Source organism: Mobula birostris, chromosome 14 (assembly GCF_030028105.1).
Source record: "Mobula birostris isolate sMobBir1 chromosome 14, sMobBir1.hap1, whole genome shotgun sequence".
NCBI lineage: Eukaryota > Metazoa > Chordata > Chondrichthyes > Myliobatiformes > Myliobatidae > Mobula > Mobula birostris.
This window is the reverse complement of record NC_092383.1, coordinates 8,115,833-8,136,295: the sequence shown is the minus strand read 5'-3', so window position 1 is coordinate 8,136,295 and position 20,463 is coordinate 8,115,833. Positions and strand designations below refer to the sequence as shown.

Below are 20,463 nucleotides of genomic sequence, written 5' to 3'. Positions count from 1 at the left end.
AGTTTGCTATACCAACACCAATCTCTCTCTCTTCATTCTGTCTCTCTTTGGCACCTTATAATTGGCGTAATTTTTTTCAGCTTTCTATCTGGGCTTACAAATAGGCATTCTCATTCTGAGGTAGATGCTGTTAAATCATCGCCTTGCATAGGACACAACAATCAACCAATAACACTTTTTAATTATATCCTCCTATTATTTGAAAATATTCACTCTTGATCAGCCAAATTTAGAAGTTCAGTAAAGAAGCTAGCATAATCAAAGACCCCTCTCTTTCCAGACATTCACTCTTCTCCCTTCTCCTTATCAGGCAGAAGAGAGAAAAGCCTGAAAGCATGTATCATCAGGCTAAAGAGTAACTTAGTTTCCACTGTTATCAGACTCTTGTATGATAAGATGGACTCTTGACCTCACAATCTACCTCGTTATGATCTTGCACTTTATCATTTACCTGCACTGACCATATTCAGTAGCTTTTCCACTTTATCCTGCATTGTTACTGTTTTACCTCATTCTACTTCAATGTACTGTGTAATGATCTGATCTGTATCAACAGTGTGCAAGACGATCTTTTTGTTGTATCTTGGTACATGTGTCAACAATAATCCAACATCAATATGTAACGTACTGTAGAGATTTTTGAATAAATGAATGAGAATCAGTGTTCGTTTAAATTCATCCTTAGGACTTAGACTTTGCTAACAAGCTCCGCACAGTGTAATATAATATTTTCAGCTTCTCCATATGGATAACATCCGGAACAATATACCCTGATTCAGATTCATTTATTTATCACATGTACAGTGACATAAGGTTTCTGTGTTAACGACCAACACAAACTGAGGGCAGGACACAGGTGCTGCCACACATTCCGGCATCAATTTAGCATGCCTACAGTGCTCGGCAGAACAACAAAACAGCAACAGCAAAACAAGCCTCCCTCCTCCCTGCCACCCACCCACACACATGTACAGTCATCAAACCCCAAACAGGCTGTCTCCGGAAACCAGCCTCCTGCAGACTCACTCATTCGCAGGCATGAGGCTTTGACCTTCCCCATTCTCAGGGCTCTGGCCATCAATTTCCGGACATCCGATTGACCTTTGGGCTTTGATCTTCAGTATCAATCCCAGGACTCGCCAATGATGACAAATGTGTACTAGCCAGCTACTCCATACCGATAGCACCCAGGACAATGTGCCCTGTTCAGTTAGTAATTATCATCTACTCACTCCATCCAGCACCAAGGCTTTGGTGACCTACCCATGGAATGAACCTCAGTAACTTTCCGAAGTTCCTCAGTTGCTACTCCCCATTGCCTAGAACAGGGGTTCCCAACCTTTTTTATGCCATGGACCCCTAACATCAACCAAGGGGCACATGGACCCCAGGTAGGGAACCCCATGGTCTAGAAGGTCAAGGACAATGGTTGCCATGCCCTCAAGTTGCACACCATTCCGGAGAGACATCGCCATTCCTCTGTTATTCTGAAACTCCCACGAACAAAAATATGGCTGTATCTATAGCCAAGCAACTGCACGAGTTCAAGAAGGCAACTCACCAACACTTTGGCAAGGTCGGCTACGGATGGGGAAATTATTGCTCATTTCCATCAGTACCCATATGTGGAAAATATCTGTAATTGATTGTGTAAACTTGATCAAAGTCCTTAGGAGTCAATAAGTTCTATACTTTGAAACTTCTCTGTAGACCAAAGTGATAACAACATAGCACTATTGTGACCAATATGTCATAAAATTCTGATCTCAAACCTCCGCTGCCTTGCAGCTGCACCCACTCATGAGGAAGGCTCCGGGAGTAAACCTCGAGGGAAAAATCCAGAGCTGGAGTCCCTAAGGCAGTCCTACGTTGAATTCAGTGCTGACCAGCAACTCCATCGATGCTGCTGCTGCCAAACCGTATCAGTCTCTGCCGTTCCTTTGGGTTCGTCAGCTGCGTGGAGAGTGGGGCCTGCTGCATGGGCAACAGCTTGTTCTCCAAATTGTACTGCCCTGGCTTGTTATCTACACAGCAAGGATGCAGTGTCCATGGTCAACCCTGACCCACAGAGGCCTCACTATGCCATAGTCACAGAGAACTACAGCACAGAAACAGGCCGTTCGGCCCATCTGATCCATGCCAAACTATTATTCTGCCACACCAGGACCATAGCCTGCCATACCCCTCACCTCCATGTCCAAACTTCTCTTCAATGTTGAAATCACACCCACATCCACCACTTCTGGGGGCACCTCATACCACACTCACACCGCGTTCTGAGTGAAGAAATTCCCCCTCACGTTTCACCATTCACCCTGAACTTATGACCTCCAGTTCTAGTCTCACCCAATCTCAGTGGGGGAAAAAGCCTGTTTGCATTTACCCTATCTATACCCCTCATTACAGGGTTAATTTTGCCCAGGGAAATGAGAAGGAAAAGGGAAGGAGAGGAGGACTACAAGCACCAGTGATTGACCACACCTTTCCCAACTTCCTTCCCCTCACAAGCTCAGGACTAAATGCTAAGCCTCACTTTATTTCACAACAACCACACCAGACCTGCCCAAGCAGCAATTTCAGCGGCACTTTAGCCAGCAGCCCGCAAGAGGAATGGTTGATTTCCCTAACCGATGACAGTGTAACTCCAGGGTTTCATTCTACCGGTGGATAAAATGCTCTGTTATCATTTAAAACCCTTGCCAACATTACTGATCAAAACTCAGATTAAACTCACTTGCAGCAAATGCCCAGGATGACAGGATGGTGACAAGTTCATCTTTATGATGTAAGCAGTAGTAATGAGATTTTTGTCATGTGACTACTAAAGTGGAGGAGACAATGTCTTACCCAGGAGCTGGATGTCACATCACAATTAGTTGCTGATAATGCATCAGAATTAGATTTATTAACGTTGACATGTGTTGGTTTGTAGCAGCAGTACAGTGAAAGACATAAATATTGCAGGCAATAAGACGCATGGACAGAGTGGGCACCCGTTTCTCAGGACTGAAATAGCTAACAAGAGAGGGCATCATTTTACGGTGATTGTAGGAAAGAATAGGGGGGAGATTTCAGAGATAGATTTTTTTAATTAGAGGTTGAGTGTATGGAACACACTGCCAGGAGTGGTGGTTGAGGCAGATACACTGGAGACATTTAGATAGGTACATGGATACAAGAAAAATAGAGGGCTAGTTCAATTTCAAGTTTAATTGTCATTCATCTATACAAGAATACCCATGAATACAGCCAAATGAAACAGCATCTCTCCGAGGCCAAGGTGCAGAACAGAGTGCCAGCAGTCATACAACGCAAGGCACATGTAGCACATACAATTAGGACAGCAGTAAGCATACAGTCACATAAAATAATACAGCCCCAAGCCCCTGAGTGTCATGTTCAGTAGATTGATGGTGCATGGGATGTTGTCAGCAAGAACAAGCCCGCAGCAGTCCGATCACCGCGTGCATGCACAGCCGCAGACTGATGCGATTTAGCTTGTCTTTCACTGAGCCAGCCCACAGGAGGCAGCACCAACAGGAGGGTCCAGCACCCAGCTCTCCATGGTCACCGCACCACACCACCTCAGGCATCTCTTCCCCAGGCAGCTGTAACTAGCAACTAAGCAGAATGGGGACCTAGTCTGCACTACAGCCAAAGACACTCCCACCAGTCTCACTAACGAACCAGGGACCCCGACTTGCAGTATTCTACAATACCAATGTCCTACAGGGTCTTGCGATCACAAGAAAGATGTCCAAGACAATCGCTCACTCCCCGTGTTTAATTATACACCGCCCTCAGGCACTGACTCCGAAGCCTTCCTGTAGCAGGCAGCAACACAGTCCGCACCAAGTCCAGCTCCTCCACTCTCGAGCGGCTCGCTGATGGGGTCGACCTGCAGCACTTGATATTCTTAATAGGCAGCAGTTTCTCACAAGTGCAAAAAGGATCACGTATACCTGGAGCGGCCGCTGTCTCCAAGTACACTACTGGCTATGTGGGAGGGAAGCTTTAGACTGATCTTGGAGTACGTAGGTTCAGGTGTCGGCTCAACATCGTGGTGTACTATGCTGTTCTGTTCTATTTACAGTGCAAAAGAGAAATGGCGTGGCTGTGCTCATAGGTTCGTGGGCCATCCAGAAATCAGGCTAAGGAGCTGTCCTTAACATTTTGTGTCTTGAGGCTGCTGTGCCTGCTCCCTGATGGTGGTAATGGAAGAGGGCATGCCTAAGGTGATGACAGTCCATGATGTACTCCACTCCCTGGGCTTCTGTTTATTCATTTACTGAGATACAGGGCAGAATAGGCCCATTGAGCTACGCCGCCTCACAATCCCGCGATTATAATCCCGCCTCACAATCCCACGATTATAATCCTAGTCTAATCATGGGACAATTTACAATGCCCAATTAACCTACCAACCATACGTCTTTGGACTGTGAGAGGAAGCCAGAGCACCTGGAGGAAACCCACACGGTCATGGTGAGAACGTACAAACTCCTTACAGGCAGCAGCTGGAATTGAACCCGGGTCGCTGGACTGTAAAGCATTGTGCTAACCACTACATAGTAGTCATAGTCATAGTCATACTTTATTGATCCCAGGGGAAATTGGTTTTTGTTACAGTTGCACCATAAATAATTAAATAGTAATAAAACCATAAATAGTTAAATAGTAATATGTAAATTATGCCAGGAAATAAGTCCAGGACCAGCCTATTGGCTCAGGGTGTCTGACCCTCCAAGGGAGGAGTTGTAAAGTTTGATGGCCACAGGCAGGAATGACTTCCTATGACGCTCTGTGTTGCATCTCGGTGGAATGAGTCTCTGGCTGAATGTACTCCTGTGCCCAACCAGTACATTATGTAGTGGATGGGAGATACTGTCCAAGATGGCATGCCACTGTGTGCTGTTGTTGAAGCTCTCTGTCCATGTACTCTAGTTTCTATAGTAACCAAAGCAGTGAATGACCACAGTGACAGTTCAGCCACGGACAATCTGCTGGAGAAACTCAGTGGGTTGAGGAGCATCTCTGGATGGGACAGATTATTGACAGTTCAGGCTAAAACCCTAGGTCGGGACACTCTTTACCACAATGAGAAGTCAGTTTCTGGCCTCTGTTCCCTTCCTTTCCAGTCCTGGTGAAGGGTCTCAGGTTGCAATGTTGACTGTTTATTCCTCTCTGTAGATGCTGCCTGGCTCACTGAGTTCCTCCGGCGTTTTGTGCGGGTTGTGAATGTTCAGTCCAGCTGGTTGAGAGGCAGGATGTGAGTGGGTGGTTCACTGGTGACCCAGGAAGGGGGGCGAAAATGCCCAAACACTCGATACAAGAAGTACGCAGGCTTCCCTCACCTGCTCTGGAGGGTTCTAACCACTACGCTACTGTCCAACACATCCTCACCCAATTCAAATGGATTGCGTGAGGATGTGTTGGACAGTAGCGTAGTGGTTAGCACAATGCTATTACAGCACCAGCTGTAAGAAGAGGGCTGAATTTCCGCCATTGTCTGTACGGAGTTTTACGTTATCCCCGTGACCGCGTGTGTTTTCTCAGAGTGCTCCAGTTTCCTTCCACATTCTGAAGATGTACAGTAAATTGTGGGCACACTACGCTGGCACTGGAAGCGTGGCGGCACTTATGGACTGCCCAGCACAATCCTCACTGATTTTATTTTATTTGAAGCACACAACCCATTTCACTGTATGTTTTGATGTGCATGTGACTAATAAAGCTAATCTTTAATTTCTTTCTTACTGTCCATAGCATCTCGTGCGCCACTGATCTTCACTGTCTGAATAGTGCCAGGCTACTTCGCACTGGTATAGGTGCGGAGAGGAGTGAATGGTCTCAGATCTAAGGGCCAGGCTGACAACTGAGGAGGAAGATTCTATGTATAATTCATGTTGCAAATGGCTATTGAAATCTAACACTAATCTGCCCTTTCTTTTGACATCTAAACCTTTGTCACATCCTCCAGCTGTGAAATCGGGTTAAACTCTCAATACGTCAACAGCTTATGGGTTTCATGGTCCATGTCAGAATCAGAAATTTTCACTTGAATACACAATTTGCCTTTTAAAAACTAGTGAATCCTACCTCCAATATGAAGTGAGTTCACATTCTGTTTACGTGAGTATCCACAAACCCTAATATCTTAGTCAGAAGATACCGTCTCTGATTTTCCATAGACAGTAGATTAGATTAGATTAGATTCAACTTTATTGTCATTGTGCTGAGTACAGATACAAAGCCAATGAAATGCATTTAGCATCTGACCAGAAATGCAAAGAGTAGTGTTAACTGCGGATAAAAAAAGTGCTACAGCACACAAATATAAAAGTACTGAGACAGTACAATATGGGTGCAATACTGCTTAGCGCTGTGATGAGAGGTTCAGCAGTGTCACAGCCTCAGGGAAGAAGCTCTTCCTGTGTCTGCTGGTGCAGGAGCGGAGGCTCCTGTAGCGCCTACCGGATGGGAGGAGAGTAAAAAGTCCATGGTTGGGGTGAGATGCATCCCTGATAATGCTTAATGTAGTAGGACACAAACCCAAAAACATTTCAGGTCTGGGATGAGTATATTTCCAACATGCCTTGTATTTCCTCAACTTTGGAAGTTTTATGAAGTGGAGGTAGAAAGATTTAGAGTGGTGAGGTGGAGATACGTCTCTACCAAAGGAGGTGTAAGGTACTCATTCCTTCTGCTAGCCTGCAGGTCACCCTTGGGCAAGATATAGGACCTGCTTAGCCCCCGATCAGGTCACATGAAGTCATGGGAGCAGGTGGTGGATGGTCGTACGAGCAGCCGGTGCACATCACAAGTCCGGGTTATGCGACCACTGACGCCAGACAGACAATCATCCAAGTTGTAAAGACACTGCCCAGAAGAAGGCAATGGCGAACCACTTCTGCAGAAAGAGTTTCCAAAAACAATCATAGTCACGGATAAGACCATGATCACCCACATTAAACAACACAACACAAAAGGATGACGATAGAAAGATTAGCTTTATTTGTCACATATACTACGAAGCATACAGTGAAGTGCGTCGTTTGTGTCAACAACCAACACAGTCTGAGGATGTGCTGGGGGCGGCCCGCAAGTGTCACCACACTTCTGGTGTTGACATAGCATGCTCACAATTTATTAACCCTAACCTGTATGTCTTTGAAATGTGGAAACACCCAGAGTAAACCCACGCGGTCATGGGGAGAAAGTACAGACTTCTTACAGACAGTGGCTAGAACTGAACCCCAGTCTTCAGACTGCTGGTGCTGTAAAGCATTACACTAACCACTACGTTACCACGCTGCCCACGGTAGCATGCAGCGTTTGCTTTTCCCACATCTTACCAGGGTTGGAATCTAGTATTGGATTCCCGTTGATTGGTTGGCTATTTCGCAGCTAGATTTGAGTAGAGTAAGTGGATCACATTTTTTTAAAGGCCATGGTTGGTTCACTGTAAGTTCCACTTCTCTGTGCTTTCAAGGAATGCAGGAAAGGAGCAGGAGAACCTGGACAAAAAGCCCCAGTTTCACTTGGATCTTTGGTTTTACTTCACGGTACAAAACTGGATCCTGGATTTCGGCCGCCCGATTGCAATGGTAAGTGGTGCATCTGCGAATGGGGAAAGGGAAGCAGGTTCATTCCTGAACTGGGAAGGCTGAGAGCTGCCCTGAGACTCTTCAAGATTAGAGAGGGCATGAGGTTGAGGAGGAATTGCCAACTGGAGACCCATCAATATAGGACAGCGTGGTAAAAATCCCTAAAGGCCATAAGACATCGGAGCAGAATTAACCCATTCGGCCCATCCGAGTTGCTCTGACATTCAATCATGGCTGATTTATTTTCCTTCTCAAACCCAGTCCTTCTCCCTGTAACCTTTCACACCCTTACTAACTGAGTACCTATCAAAGTTCAAAGTATATTTATTATCAAAGTACGTATGCGGTATACAACCTGAAATTCGCCTTCTACTCAGACAGTCACAAAACAAAGAACAACCAAGGAACCAACCCATTCAAAGAAAAACATCAAACGTCAAATCACTCTCTCCCCACGTGCAAAAAAATTGCACAAATGGCAACGAATAAGCATAGAGTATGAAACACAAAAGGCGTATTTCAGGGCGTTTTTCCCCCCTCCTCCTTTTCTTTCTCCCTAGGCCTCCTGTCCCGTGATCCTCTCGTATCCCTTTTGCCAATCACCTGTCCAGCTCTTGGCTCCATCCCTCCCCCTCCTGTCTTCTCCTATCATTTCGGATCTCTCCCCCGCCCCCCCCCCCCCGACTTTCAAATCTCTTACTAGCTCTTCCTTCAGTTAGTCCTGACAAAGGGTTTCGGCCCGAAACGTCGACTGTACCTCTTCCTAGAGATGCTGCCTGGCCTGCTGCGTGCACCAGCAACTTTGATGTGTGTTGCTGGCATATTTCAGTACAGTTCAGCTCAGCGTTCATTATCTGCAGGCCATCCCGACTCAAAAATCACCCAAAAGTAGCAACAAAAAAAGAGTGAACAGAACTAGAACTAGAAATAGAACACATTGTAAAAACTGAATTAGAGTCCAAATACCTGATCCGCGTCAATTAAACCTTGCTCCAGCCTCATCCACCAACACCGTCGAGGGAGAGAGAGATCGATCGAACGCAAGTACCTGCCCTCAGGAGCAGCAAGTGAGAGATGGCCACACACAGACATCTTCTCTGGCAGCAGCCAGCGAGAGGCTGATAGACGGCGCTGACTCCTCACTCGCCTCCGCACCCACCTCGATGATTTCAGTCTTCCTCAGTACTTTAATTGGCAAGAGAGGGAGTCACTCCCAGGCCCCGTCTCCCAGCCTCCCAGCCTCCCAGCCTCCCAGCCTCCATGCTGTACGGTTTGGTCACAGCCTCGAGGAACCCTCTTGGAGACAGTAAAGCACCAGATCGCCCAATCAGCCCAAAATCACACCGCCAGAATATAGGTTACAGGCTCCAACAGAAGTAGAACCATATCTGAAATAGAAAGAAGCTGTGAAGGAAGTGAAAAGAATTACTTTGTGACCCATCTTGAGGACATCACCTTTGTTCTCTGGCACTAACTTCTTCCGCTTTAAACAAACCCAATGGCTAAGCCTGTGGAAAAGAATTCCACCGGTTCTCCATGATCTGGCTAAAGAAGTTTCTCCCCATCTCTGTTCTAAAGGGACTTCTCTGTGGTCCTAGACTCCCTCCCTATAGGGAATATCCTCTCCATATCTGCTCTATCGTTCAATATTCAATAAGTTTCAATGACATCCTCCCTCATTCTTCTAAATGCTAGTGAGTACAGACCCAGGGCCATCAAATGCTCCTGGTATGTTAACCCAATGCCAGACTCACCCAGGGTGTTGTTCTGAAGTCCCGGTGTTTTGGCCGTGGCTGTAAAACAGATGAAGATGGTCATACAGCTGCACTCCTTGTCGTTTCTCCTGCAGTCTTTGTTGAAGATGTTGGGTGGCTCGAACCTCATGCTGGCATTGACCTGGATAAAGCTGCCAGACTTTTAGCCACGTGGGTTATGACCAAAGGAAAAATTACCGGAGTTGCTTAGCACTTTAGTGCAAGGGAGTTTATTAAGTGCATCAAAAATCAAACTTTCAAACATTTGCAAAAATAGTGAAAGGAAAACTGCCAATATTTACAAAAAATTATCTACCAGAAAATGAAATAATAGCTTCATAGTTACTCTTGTTCAGTGTGAACTCCTGGCAGCCCCTATCTCTCTCTCTCTCTTACTGAAGGCGAGGAGCTCCTTTTATAGGCACCGGTATATGCCATATTTAATTACCAACAAAGTTAACTTAAAACTACACATGAATCAGAATATGATGCACCCCACAATGTGGTTACAATCATATTACAAAATAAACAGAAATATCTACCTTAAGTACAGTATACAAACAACATATTCACATTTACACATCCCCGTTACTAAAGAAGTAGAATATTCTGCCGTGTATGAGGGGAAAGGCACCGTAAAGCCACCCCATGCACATCACCTCGGTTTAGGACCCATTATGAGAATATACCAGGCTGCGACAGGACGTGTGTGTGTGTGTGTGTGTGTGTGTGTGTGTGTGTGTGTGAAAGGAGTGCATTTACCAAATGCTCTCCGTCACAGAGACCATAATTCGTTGATGCTGCCCATGGCAAATCCAGTGGAGACGTATTTACCCAGGGGCTGAAGAGAATTTGATACTTGCTAAGCAAATCAGATCAGTGGTAGGCCACTCGGCCTGGCAAGTCTGCCCCACTACTCAATGTGAGCAGAATCAAATTAGGTTTATTATCTCCGACATGTGTCATGAAACTTGTCGTTTTACAGCAGCAATACCGTGCAAGACATTAAGTTGCTCTAAGTTACAATAAGAAATATAAAAATAAGTAAATAAGTAGTGCAACGAGAGAGCAAGGTAGTGTTCATGGGTTCATGGTCCATTCAGAAATCTGATGGTGGACGGGAAGAAGCTGTTCCTAAAACGTGAGTGTGTGTCTTCAGGCTCCCGTACCTCCTGGTGGTAATAATGTGAAGAGGGTATGTCCCGGATGGTGTGCATACCCTAATGGTAGACGCAGCCTGTTTGGGGCATTGCCTTTTGAAGAGGTCGTCGATGGCCGAGCTGATGTTGACACTATATTGGAAGAGAGGGGAGAGCATTGGACGTGCAGTTTATAATTTCGATGTCGTTTACCGGAACTAATTTGACCAGGGCTGCCCTGTGCTTCTTCCCAGATTATCCTTCCTCTGGAATGGTTTCCGCTAAATAAGCCAAGTGTTGGTGATTATTTCCACATGGCCTACAATGTCATCACTCCATTCCTCCTGCTGAAGGTAAGGCCTTTGCAGTAAGTTGTAGAACATGGAATATTGCAGCACAGTTCAAAGTCCTTCGGCCCGCAATGCCGTGCATCAACATGGGGAGAAAGGGTCAAAGAATCTGTGCAGTCAGTATCTGATTGTAACTTCAGTGCGGTGATCCTGACTGCACAGAGTTTGCATGTTCTCTCTGTGAATTACTGCCGCAGTTTCTGCTTATATCCCATAGACATCAGGTAGATCAATTGGCCATTGTAAATTACCTCGTAAAGGGAAAGGAAAGTAGGAGGAGTTGATGAACCAGAATCAGAATCAGGTTTATTATCACCGGCATGTGACGTGAAATTTGTTAACTTAGCAGCAGCAGTTCAATGCAATACATACTCTAGCAGAGAGAGAAAAAAAATAATAAATAAAATATAATAATAATAAATAAACAAGCAAATCAATTACATATATTGAATAATAAAAAGTTCAAAAACAGAAATACTGTATATTAAAAAAAAGTGAGGTAGTGTCCAAAGATTCAATGTCCATTTGGGAATCGGATGGCAGAGGGGAAGAAACTGTTCCTGAATCGCTGAGTGTGTGCCTTCAGGCTTCTGCACCTCCTGTCTAATGGTAACAGTGAGAAAAGGGCATGTCCTGGGTGCTGAAGGTCCTTAATAATGGGCGCTGCCTTTCTGAGACACCGCTCCTTGAAGGTGTCCTGGGTACTTTGTAGGCTGGTGCCAAGATGGAGCTGACTAGATTTACAACCTTCTGCAGCTTCTTTCGGTCCTGTGCAGTAGCCCCTCCACACCAGACAGTGATGCAGCCTGTCAGAATGCTCCCCACAGTACAACTGTACAAGTTTTCGAGTGTATTTGTTGACATGCCAAATCTCTTCGAACTCCTAATAAAGTATATCTGCTGTCTTGCCTTCTTTATAACTACATTGATGTGTTGGGACCAGGTTAGATCCTCAGAGATCTTGACACCCAGGAACTTGAAGCTGCTCACTCTCTCCACTTCTGATCCCTCTATGAGGATTAGTATGTGTTCCTTCATCTTATCTTTCCTGAAGTCCACAATCAGCTCTTTCGTCTTACTGACATTGAGTGCCAGATTGTTGCTGTGGCACCATTCCACTAGTTGGCATATCTCACTCCTGCACGCCCTCTCGTCACCACCTGAGATTCTACCAACAATGGTTGTATCATCAGCAGATTTATAAATGGTATTTGAGCTATGCCTAGCCACCAGTGGGCTAAGCACACACCCCTGGTGTGCGCCAGTATTGATCGTCAGTGAAGAGGATATGTTATCACCAATCCACACAGAGCGTAGTCTTCCGGTTAGGAAGTCGAGGATCCAATTGCAGAGGGAGGTACAGAGGCCCAGGTTCTGCAACTTCTCAATCAGGATTGTGGGAATGATGGTATTAAATGCTGAGCTATAGTCAATGAACAGCATCCTGACGTAGGTGTTTGTGTTGTCCAAGTGGTCTTAAGCCATGTGAAGGGCCATTGAGATTGCATCTGCCATTGACCTATTGTTGCGATAGGCAAATTGCAATGGGTCCAAGTCCTTACTGAGGCAGGAGTTCAGTCTAGTCATAATCAACCTCTCAAAGCATTTCATCACTGTCAATGTGAGTGCTACCAGGCGATAGTCATTAAGGCAACTCACATTATTCTTCTTAGGCACTGGTATAATTGTTGCCTTTTTGAAGCAAGTGGGAACTTTCGCCCATAGCAGTGACACGTTTTCAGAGCCTTACCAGGTACTCCATCTTGACCTTCCGCCTTGCGAGGGTTCACTCTCTTTAAAGACAGCGTGGGGACTTCCGGTAGAGCTCATGGAGTGAAGTCGTGTTCTTGACTCGCTCCATTACCTCTGAGTTTTTTTTCTTATGATCAGCTATATTTTAATTAACCATTAAGGCACCGACTTTTACAATATTTTGAAATAAATTGGGCTCTTTGATAATCGGATGCTTTTAAGGTCTGCTATGTCTAAGAATGGAAAAAACGGGAAGGACGGCAAACCTCCGGTTAGACCGAAAGGTACCGATTTTCCTCCGACTTAACCACCGGTGACTTTGAAAGCTATATCGGATCTAATTCAAAGGGAAATTTCAACCTCTATTACGGAGCTGATTCGTGCGGAAATTTCAATTAATTTCCAGAAAATTGCCGATTCAATCGATAAGATTCAAACATCTATTACAGAACATCAGTCGGTTATATCTGATCTTCAAAAATCCACGCAACAAAATGAACTCAAGATGGAGAAAATCAAAGAAACAATTAAGGTAATGAAGAAGAAACTTGACTTTCTGACTTTTAAAAACTCTGACTTAGAATCCAGAATGCGACGGCAGAATCTTCAAATGATTGGGGTGCGTGAAGCTGTCGAATCTGATAACCCTATGAAGTATTTTTCTCAACTTTTAAAAGATGCATTTCCTACTGTATTTCCCGACCAACCACCATTACTGGATCGTGTTCACAGAGTTCCATCACACTCGTCTAAGTCAGATAAACCTCGACATGTCATCTTACGTTTTCATTACTTTCAAGACAAGGAGAAACTGTTTCGTTTCGTTCGATCTAAAGGTTACATTGATTTTTTGTATCTTAAGTTCCGATTCGTGGAGGATTTCAGTAAACCAATTTGGGATCAACGGATTCGTTACAGATCTGTGATGTCGGAACTCTACAAGATGGATTTAAAACCAGCGCTGCTTTACCCAGCGCATTTAAGGATCCGCACGTTGGATGGAGCCCTTCGTTTTTTTGAATCTCCATCGGATGCCCAGAGTTATCTGGATCAATTTTCACCTTCAACATCTTAATCGTAATTTTTAACTATCTCCGTTTGATCGGAGCTTGTGAATCTGTCGACTTTAATTTTTTTTTTTTTGCCTTATATGGGCAGAAAAGTTTATTTTTGATTCATTAATATGGTTGCTAAACTTCCTTTCTATCTGCGTCATTCCTTTCTTTTTCCCAGGGGATTCTGGGCGGTTATTCCCTCAGCGTCATTCTACGTATTTCCTTTGAGGCCTTAAATTTTGTAGTTTTTAAATCTACTTTTTTTTGTTGGTTTTTATAACTAGTTTATTTTAATAATTTTATTTCTTTTTTTGTTTATAGGGTCTGGGGTTTGTTGCGTTTTTTTTATATTTTCTGGCTTTTTCTCTGTTATATTGTGTTTGTTTTAATTGACTTACTTTTTTTATTCTTTACTGTTTTATAACTAGCTGATCTTTTTTATATTTACACTTTTTTTAGGGAGCGTCTATCGGAAGTCATGGGGGTAGTTTTAGTGCTTGCTTCTTTCTGGCTGGTCTGTGTTAGATTTAGCCTTGGGGTCATGGGGTGGGGGGTGGTGGGAGGGGCTTCACATTTTAGTTTTTTTCTTCTTGGGCTGTGTGTACTATTGAAGTATTGGTTGCGTTCTCCTTCCCGGTATCTCTTATTTGTTCTGTTCCTTTTCCGGGTTCGTGGGTCGAGCCTATTGTCAATCCTCCTTGTTGCGGGTTGACTCTAGGGTTTATGGAGTCTACTATTAATTTTGTCTCCTGGAATGCTAATGGTCTTAACCATCCTATTAAAAGGAAAAAAGTTTTTAAAGTGTTCCGGAGACTTAAAGCACAAATTTTATTTTTACAAGAGACCCATGTGCGGAGGGGGGACAGACTACGTTTTTTTAAATTCTGGAAGGAACAACAGTTTCATTCGAACTCTAACGCTAAGATTCGAGGCGTCTCTATTTTTGTAGACTCCTCAGTTACTTTTATACAACAAGATATTATTTCTGATTCAAATGGTAGATTTCTACTGGTTAGTGGTCTACTATTTAATAAAATTTGGTTAATGTTTATGCTCCCAATATGGACTGTCCGGAATTTTATAAATCATTATTTAATCAGTTCCCGAATTTGAATGAGTTTTCATTGATCTGGGGCAGAGATCTTAATACCTGTTTATCTCCAGCTTTGGACCGTTCGGCTCCTCTACGGACCTTACCTAATAAATCTGCAACTTTGATTAATTCATTCCTCTCTGATTCTGGGTCGACGGACATTTGGCGTTTTCTGCATCCTCAGGAAAAAGATTTTTCTTTTTTTTCACATGTTCACCATTCCTATTCAAGAATTGATTATTTCTTTATTGACTCTCGTCTTATTTCTTCAGTGATTAAATGTGATTATGACTCTATAACCATTTCGGATCATGCTCCACTTAAGCTTTCTATTAAAATTCAGGCTAATACACAAAATAATAGACAATGGCGTTTTAATTCGCTGTTGCTTCAGGACTCGGACTTTGTTAACTTTATGAATGAACAGATTGATCTTTTTTTTACAATCAACTATACAGAGGATATTTCTGTGAACATTCTTTGGGATACTTTTAAAGCTTATATTCGTGGTCAGATTATCTTGTATTCTGCTGCTTTGAGGAAGAAGCTGAAGCACGAGGAGTTGGTAATTGTGGACAAGATTAAGGAAATTGATAAGAAATATGTTACAGCTCCCTCTGAGGAGTTATATGAACAAAGAACTGAACTTCAAATGGAACACAGTTTATTACTTTCGTCCTCGATTGTAAACCAATTAAAGAAAACAAGAAGTGAATTTTATGTACACAGTGATAAAATTGGCAAACTGTTGGCTAACCAATTGAAGTCTAATTATGCTAAATCTCAAATTAATCAGATTTATAATCAAAATGACCGACTGATACTTGATCATGCGGGGATTAATCAAACTTTCTTTGATTTTTATTCTTCCTTATATTAATCAGAGTCTCCTCGAGACTCTAAATATATGAATGATTTTTTAGATAACCTAGACTTCCCTGAGATTTCACAGGATATGGCTTCTATGCTAGATACTCCCATTACCACTGATGAGATTAAGAATTATTTCTTCTATGAACCTGGGGAAAGCTCCTGGCCCTGATGGGTTTACCGTAGAATTTTATAAATGTTTTGCACCTTCATTAATCCCTTGGTTCTGTACGGTTTTCGAGGCTTCATTAAAACTTGGTAAACTTCCTGAATCTTTCAATAGAGCGTCAATCTCTCTAATATTAAAGAAGGATAAAGATCCTGCTCAATGTGCATCTTATAGACCAATATCTTTATTAAATGTTGACTCTAAAATTTTTTCTAAGTTATTAGCAAACAGATTAGAAAAAGTACTTCCTTTTATTATTTCGGAAGACCAAACGGGTTTTATTAAAGGTCATTACTCTTTTTATAACATTCGCACACTGTTAAATATTGTTTATACCCCCTCACAAAATGTTCCTGAGTGTGTTATCTCTTTAGATGCTGAGAAAGCTTTTGATAGAGTAGAATGGCCTTACTTATTTAAGGGTGCTTGAAATGTTTAATTTTAGCTCGAAATTTATATCCTGGATCAAACTGTTATATCATTCTCCTGTGGCCTCGGTCTGTACTAACTCTCTAAGCTCACCTTTTTTCCCTCTTTTTCGAGGTACTCGACAAGGCTGTCCTCTTAGTCCTTTATTATTTGATATTGCATTAGAACCTCTTGCAATTGCCATTCGAGAATCTCCAAATATTACTGGGATAACTCGGGGCTTAAAGTCCCATAAAATATCACTCTATGCTGATGACTTACTTTTATATATTTCTAATCCTCAAAAATCCATCCCTGCTGTTTTAGAGTTATTAGCACAATTTAGTCTCTTTTCAGGTTATAAATTAAATCTTAGTAAGAGTGAACTTTTCCCGATTAATAAACAACTTCCCTTATATCATAACTTTCCATTTAAATTGATTAATAATTATTTTTCATATCTTGGGATTAAAATTACTTGTAAACACAAAGATTTATTTAAGATTAACTTTTTACCCTTAATTGACCATATTATTCATCTTTCATCTAAATGGTTTCCTTTATATTTAACTTTGATTGGTCATATTAATGCAGTTAAGATGTTTTTTCTGCCAAAATTTCTATATATATTTCAGGCACTACCGATTTTTGTTCCAAAATCTTTTTTTGATAAAGTTGACTCAAAAATTTCTTCATATATGTGGCAAAATAAAAACCCGAGACTGGGTAAAATACATTTACAGAAAGCTAAGAGAGATGGAGGTTTAGCATTACCTAACTTTAGATTCTATTATTGGGCAAGCAATATTCGACATATGAAATTTTGGTTACTTGATCAGGATATACTATCCATTCCTAAATGGGTAACATTGGAATTACAATCTGTTCAGGGCTATACACTTGGCTCTATTTTAGGTTCCTCGCTTCCTTTTGATTTGAAACGCCTTAAACAGGTATCTAACCCGATAGTTAAATATACCTTACGTATTTGGTTCCAATTCAGAAAATTTTTTGATCTTAACCAATTTGGGCTAGCGATTCCTATTTTAGGTAACATATTTTTTCCTCCCTCTTTTACGGATCGTGCTTTTCAAATTTGGAAGACTAAGGGTATTTCACGGTTTTTGGATTTATTTTTAGATGGTTCCCTTATGTCTTTTGAACAATTATCTAATAAATATAATTTATCAAGAATACATTTTTTTAGATATCTACAAGTTAGAAATTTCCTAAGTACTATACTTTCTTCTTTTCCAATGCTTCCTCCTACTTACATTTTAGATACTATAATTAACCTTAATCCATGTAAGAAAGGTGCATCGGCTATGATTTATAATATTATTATGAAACTTAGGAAAGCTCCATTTGATAAGATTAGGGTAGACTGGGAACAGGAATTGGGGTCTATCATTTCCGTGGATGACTGGGGGCAGATTTTACAATTAGTCAATACTTCCTCTATCTGTGCTAAACATTCCCTAATTCAATTTAAAGTTGTTCATAGAGCACATATGTCCAAAGATAAATTAGCTCGCTTTTATTCTCATATTAATCCTTTTTGTGATAGATGTCCAGGGCAGATAGCCTCTTTAACTCATATGTTTTGGTCTTGTCCTACTCTGGAAACTTTTTGGAGAGACATTTTTAATATTAATCTCAAAGGTATTGAATATAGATATCTCTCCTCACCCTATTACTGCTATCTTTGGACTACCTAAAATTTCCAGTAATCTTTCTCCTTCAGCCCGTAGAATGATTGTATTTCTTACTTTAATGGCGAAAAGATGTATCTTACAACATTGGAAAGAGCTTAACGCTCCAACCATCTTTTTTTGGTTTTCTCAGACGATATTATGCTTGAATTTGGAGAAAGTTAGAAGCAATCTTTATAATTCCTCACTTAAATTTGAACAGACCTGGAGATCTTTTATTCAATATTTTCATTTAATGTAATTTTTCTTTTCTTCTCTTTTTGTTCCATATTTATATACCCTTCTTGTTTTTTTTTACTGTTTTTAATGGAGGTCGGGTTTGAGGATGTGATTTTAAGTTCTTTAACTCTACTTGGTTCCAAGTTAGCCCATTGCTTTGCTTTGCTTTTAGTTTAGTTGCACGGTGGGTTTTTTTTGGGGTTTTTTTTTTCTTTTCTCTATTGAGATATATATATATATATATACATATATATATATAAAAATTAGTATACTATTATGTTACCTTAGTATGTTATGTTTAAATTACATTGTTTGTATCACTTTTTTTCTGTATTAATATCTCCTGTAATTTTTTTATATTCTAACAGTGTATTAGTGCCTATAGGGCTTACCCTTTTGTATACTTATTCAATAAAAAGATTTAAAAAGAAAGACAGCATAACATCAGCCTCTGAGACGGAGATCACAGAATCGTCAAGTGCAGCAGGGATCTTCACAGCTGTAGTTGTGTTCTCCCTTTCAAAGCGAGCATAGAAGGCATTGAGTTCATCTGATAGTGAAGCATCACTGCCATTCATGCTATTGGGTTTCGCTTTGTAGGAAGTAATGTCTTGCAAACCCTGCCAGAGTTGCCGTGCATCCAATGTTGCCTCCAAACTCATTCAAAATTGTCTGTTCGCCCTTGAAATCGCCCTCCGCAAATCATACCTGGTTTTCTGGTACAGGTCTGGGTCGCCAGACTTGAATGCCACAGATCTAGCCTTCAGCAGATGATGTACCTCCTGATTCATCCACAGCTTTTAGTTTAGGAATGTACAGCAAGTCTTTGTAGGCACACACTCATCCACACAGGTTTTAATGAAGTTGGTAACAACTGCAGCATACTCATCCAGGTTCGAAGATGAATCCCTGAATACAGTCCAGTCCACCAATTCAAAGCAGTCCTGTAGGTGCTCTCGTGCTTCCTTTGCCAATACCTTCTTGGTCCTCACTACTGGTGCTGCAGTCTTCAGTTCCTGCCTATACTCAGGGAGTAGAAGTACCCCCAGGTGATCAGACTTCCCGAAGTGAGGGTGTGGAATAGCACAGTAGACAGTCTTGATGGTGGTGTAGCAATGGTCCAGTGGTGTTTCCTCTGGTATTGCAAGTGATCTGTTGATGGTAATTGCTCAGTGATTTTTTTTCAGACTGACCTGGTTAAAATCTCCCAAAACGATGATGAAGGCGTTAGGGTGCGCTGTTTCCTGCATGTTGATCCCATTACTCAGATCACCTAAAGCCTGCTTGACATTGGCCTGAGGTGGAATGTATACGGCTACCAAAATGACCCTGGAGAATTCAGAGCTTTAATCCAGCCCCTGAGTGAGAGAGAATCAATTATGGGGGTACAGAAAAGATAGAGGGGGAAGGAGTTGATGGGAGAGCATCCCAGGGAGATGGTGTGGTGTGATGTGCTGAAGGGTCTCCCATTGTTAGCATGATACCAGTTCTCCCCGTTACAAACAGCCCATTCATATGACGGACTGGGAGTCCGAAGGTATGGATACAGTGGTATGGTGGTCAGCGTAGCACTGTACCGTGCCAGCAGTAATATCAGGGTTTGATTCCCACTGCTGTCTGTAAGGAGTTTCTATGTTCTGACCGTGACAACATGGATTTCTTCCAGGTGTTTCAGTTTCCTCCCAAATTCTGAAGACGTACGGGTTAGGACAGAGGTTCCCAATCTTTTTTATGCCGTGGAATGATACCATTAAGCAAATGTCAATGGATCCCAGGTTGGGAACCCCTGGGTTAGGATTAGTTAGTTGAGGGCATGCTATGTTGGTTCTGGAAGTGTGGTGACACTTGCAAGCTGTCTAGTACAATCCTCACTGATTTGATTAGACACATTTCATTGCGTGTTTCAATGTACGTGTGACAAATAAAGTAATCTTTAATCCTTAGCTGCTTCTGGGCTGCCGACATCTTCTGGTTTCCTCCTCTACCTGCCAGCCCCTCCCTTCCCCGACCCTTGAGCCACAATAACTAGGGGCTGGATTAAAGCTCTGAGTAGACTCTCTCAGTGCGTCAATGAGGCCTGCTGGCGGTTGCTGTTCCTGTTCCTGCAGCGGCTCGCTCTCCCATCAGCACCGTCCCTGCCCCACGCGCTTCCTATTCACTTCCAACCTATAGACAGCTCTGGTTCTGAACATGTCTCAGGAATAAAATCTGGTTGTGCCCCGGGGACTGCGGGTAACTACGGGATGGGCTCGGTCCGAGAAGCCGACTGTTTATCCCCCTCCGTGGATGCTGTGTGACCTGATGAGTCACGTGGGCATTTGTGTTTGTTGTTCGA

General features: G+C 42.4%; 1 protein-coding gene across 2 annotated transcripts in view; it reads left to right on the top strand.

The window, feature by feature from the left end:
• Window positions 1-20,463, top strand: part of LOC140209684 (ceroid-lipofuscinosis neuronal protein 6 homolog) — a 50,214-nt gene that overhangs the window by 9,040 nt on the left and 20,711 nt on the right. For both annotated transcript variants that reach the window (XM_072278057.1, XM_072278058.1), the window contains exons 3-4: window positions 7,493-7,607; window positions 10,755-10,853. In XM_072278057.1, the coding sequence (XP_072134158.1) occupies window positions 7,493-7,607; window positions 10,755-10,853 (214 nt within the window). The remainder of the gene's footprint in view (window positions 1-7,492; window positions 7,608-10,754; window positions 10,854-20,463) is intronic.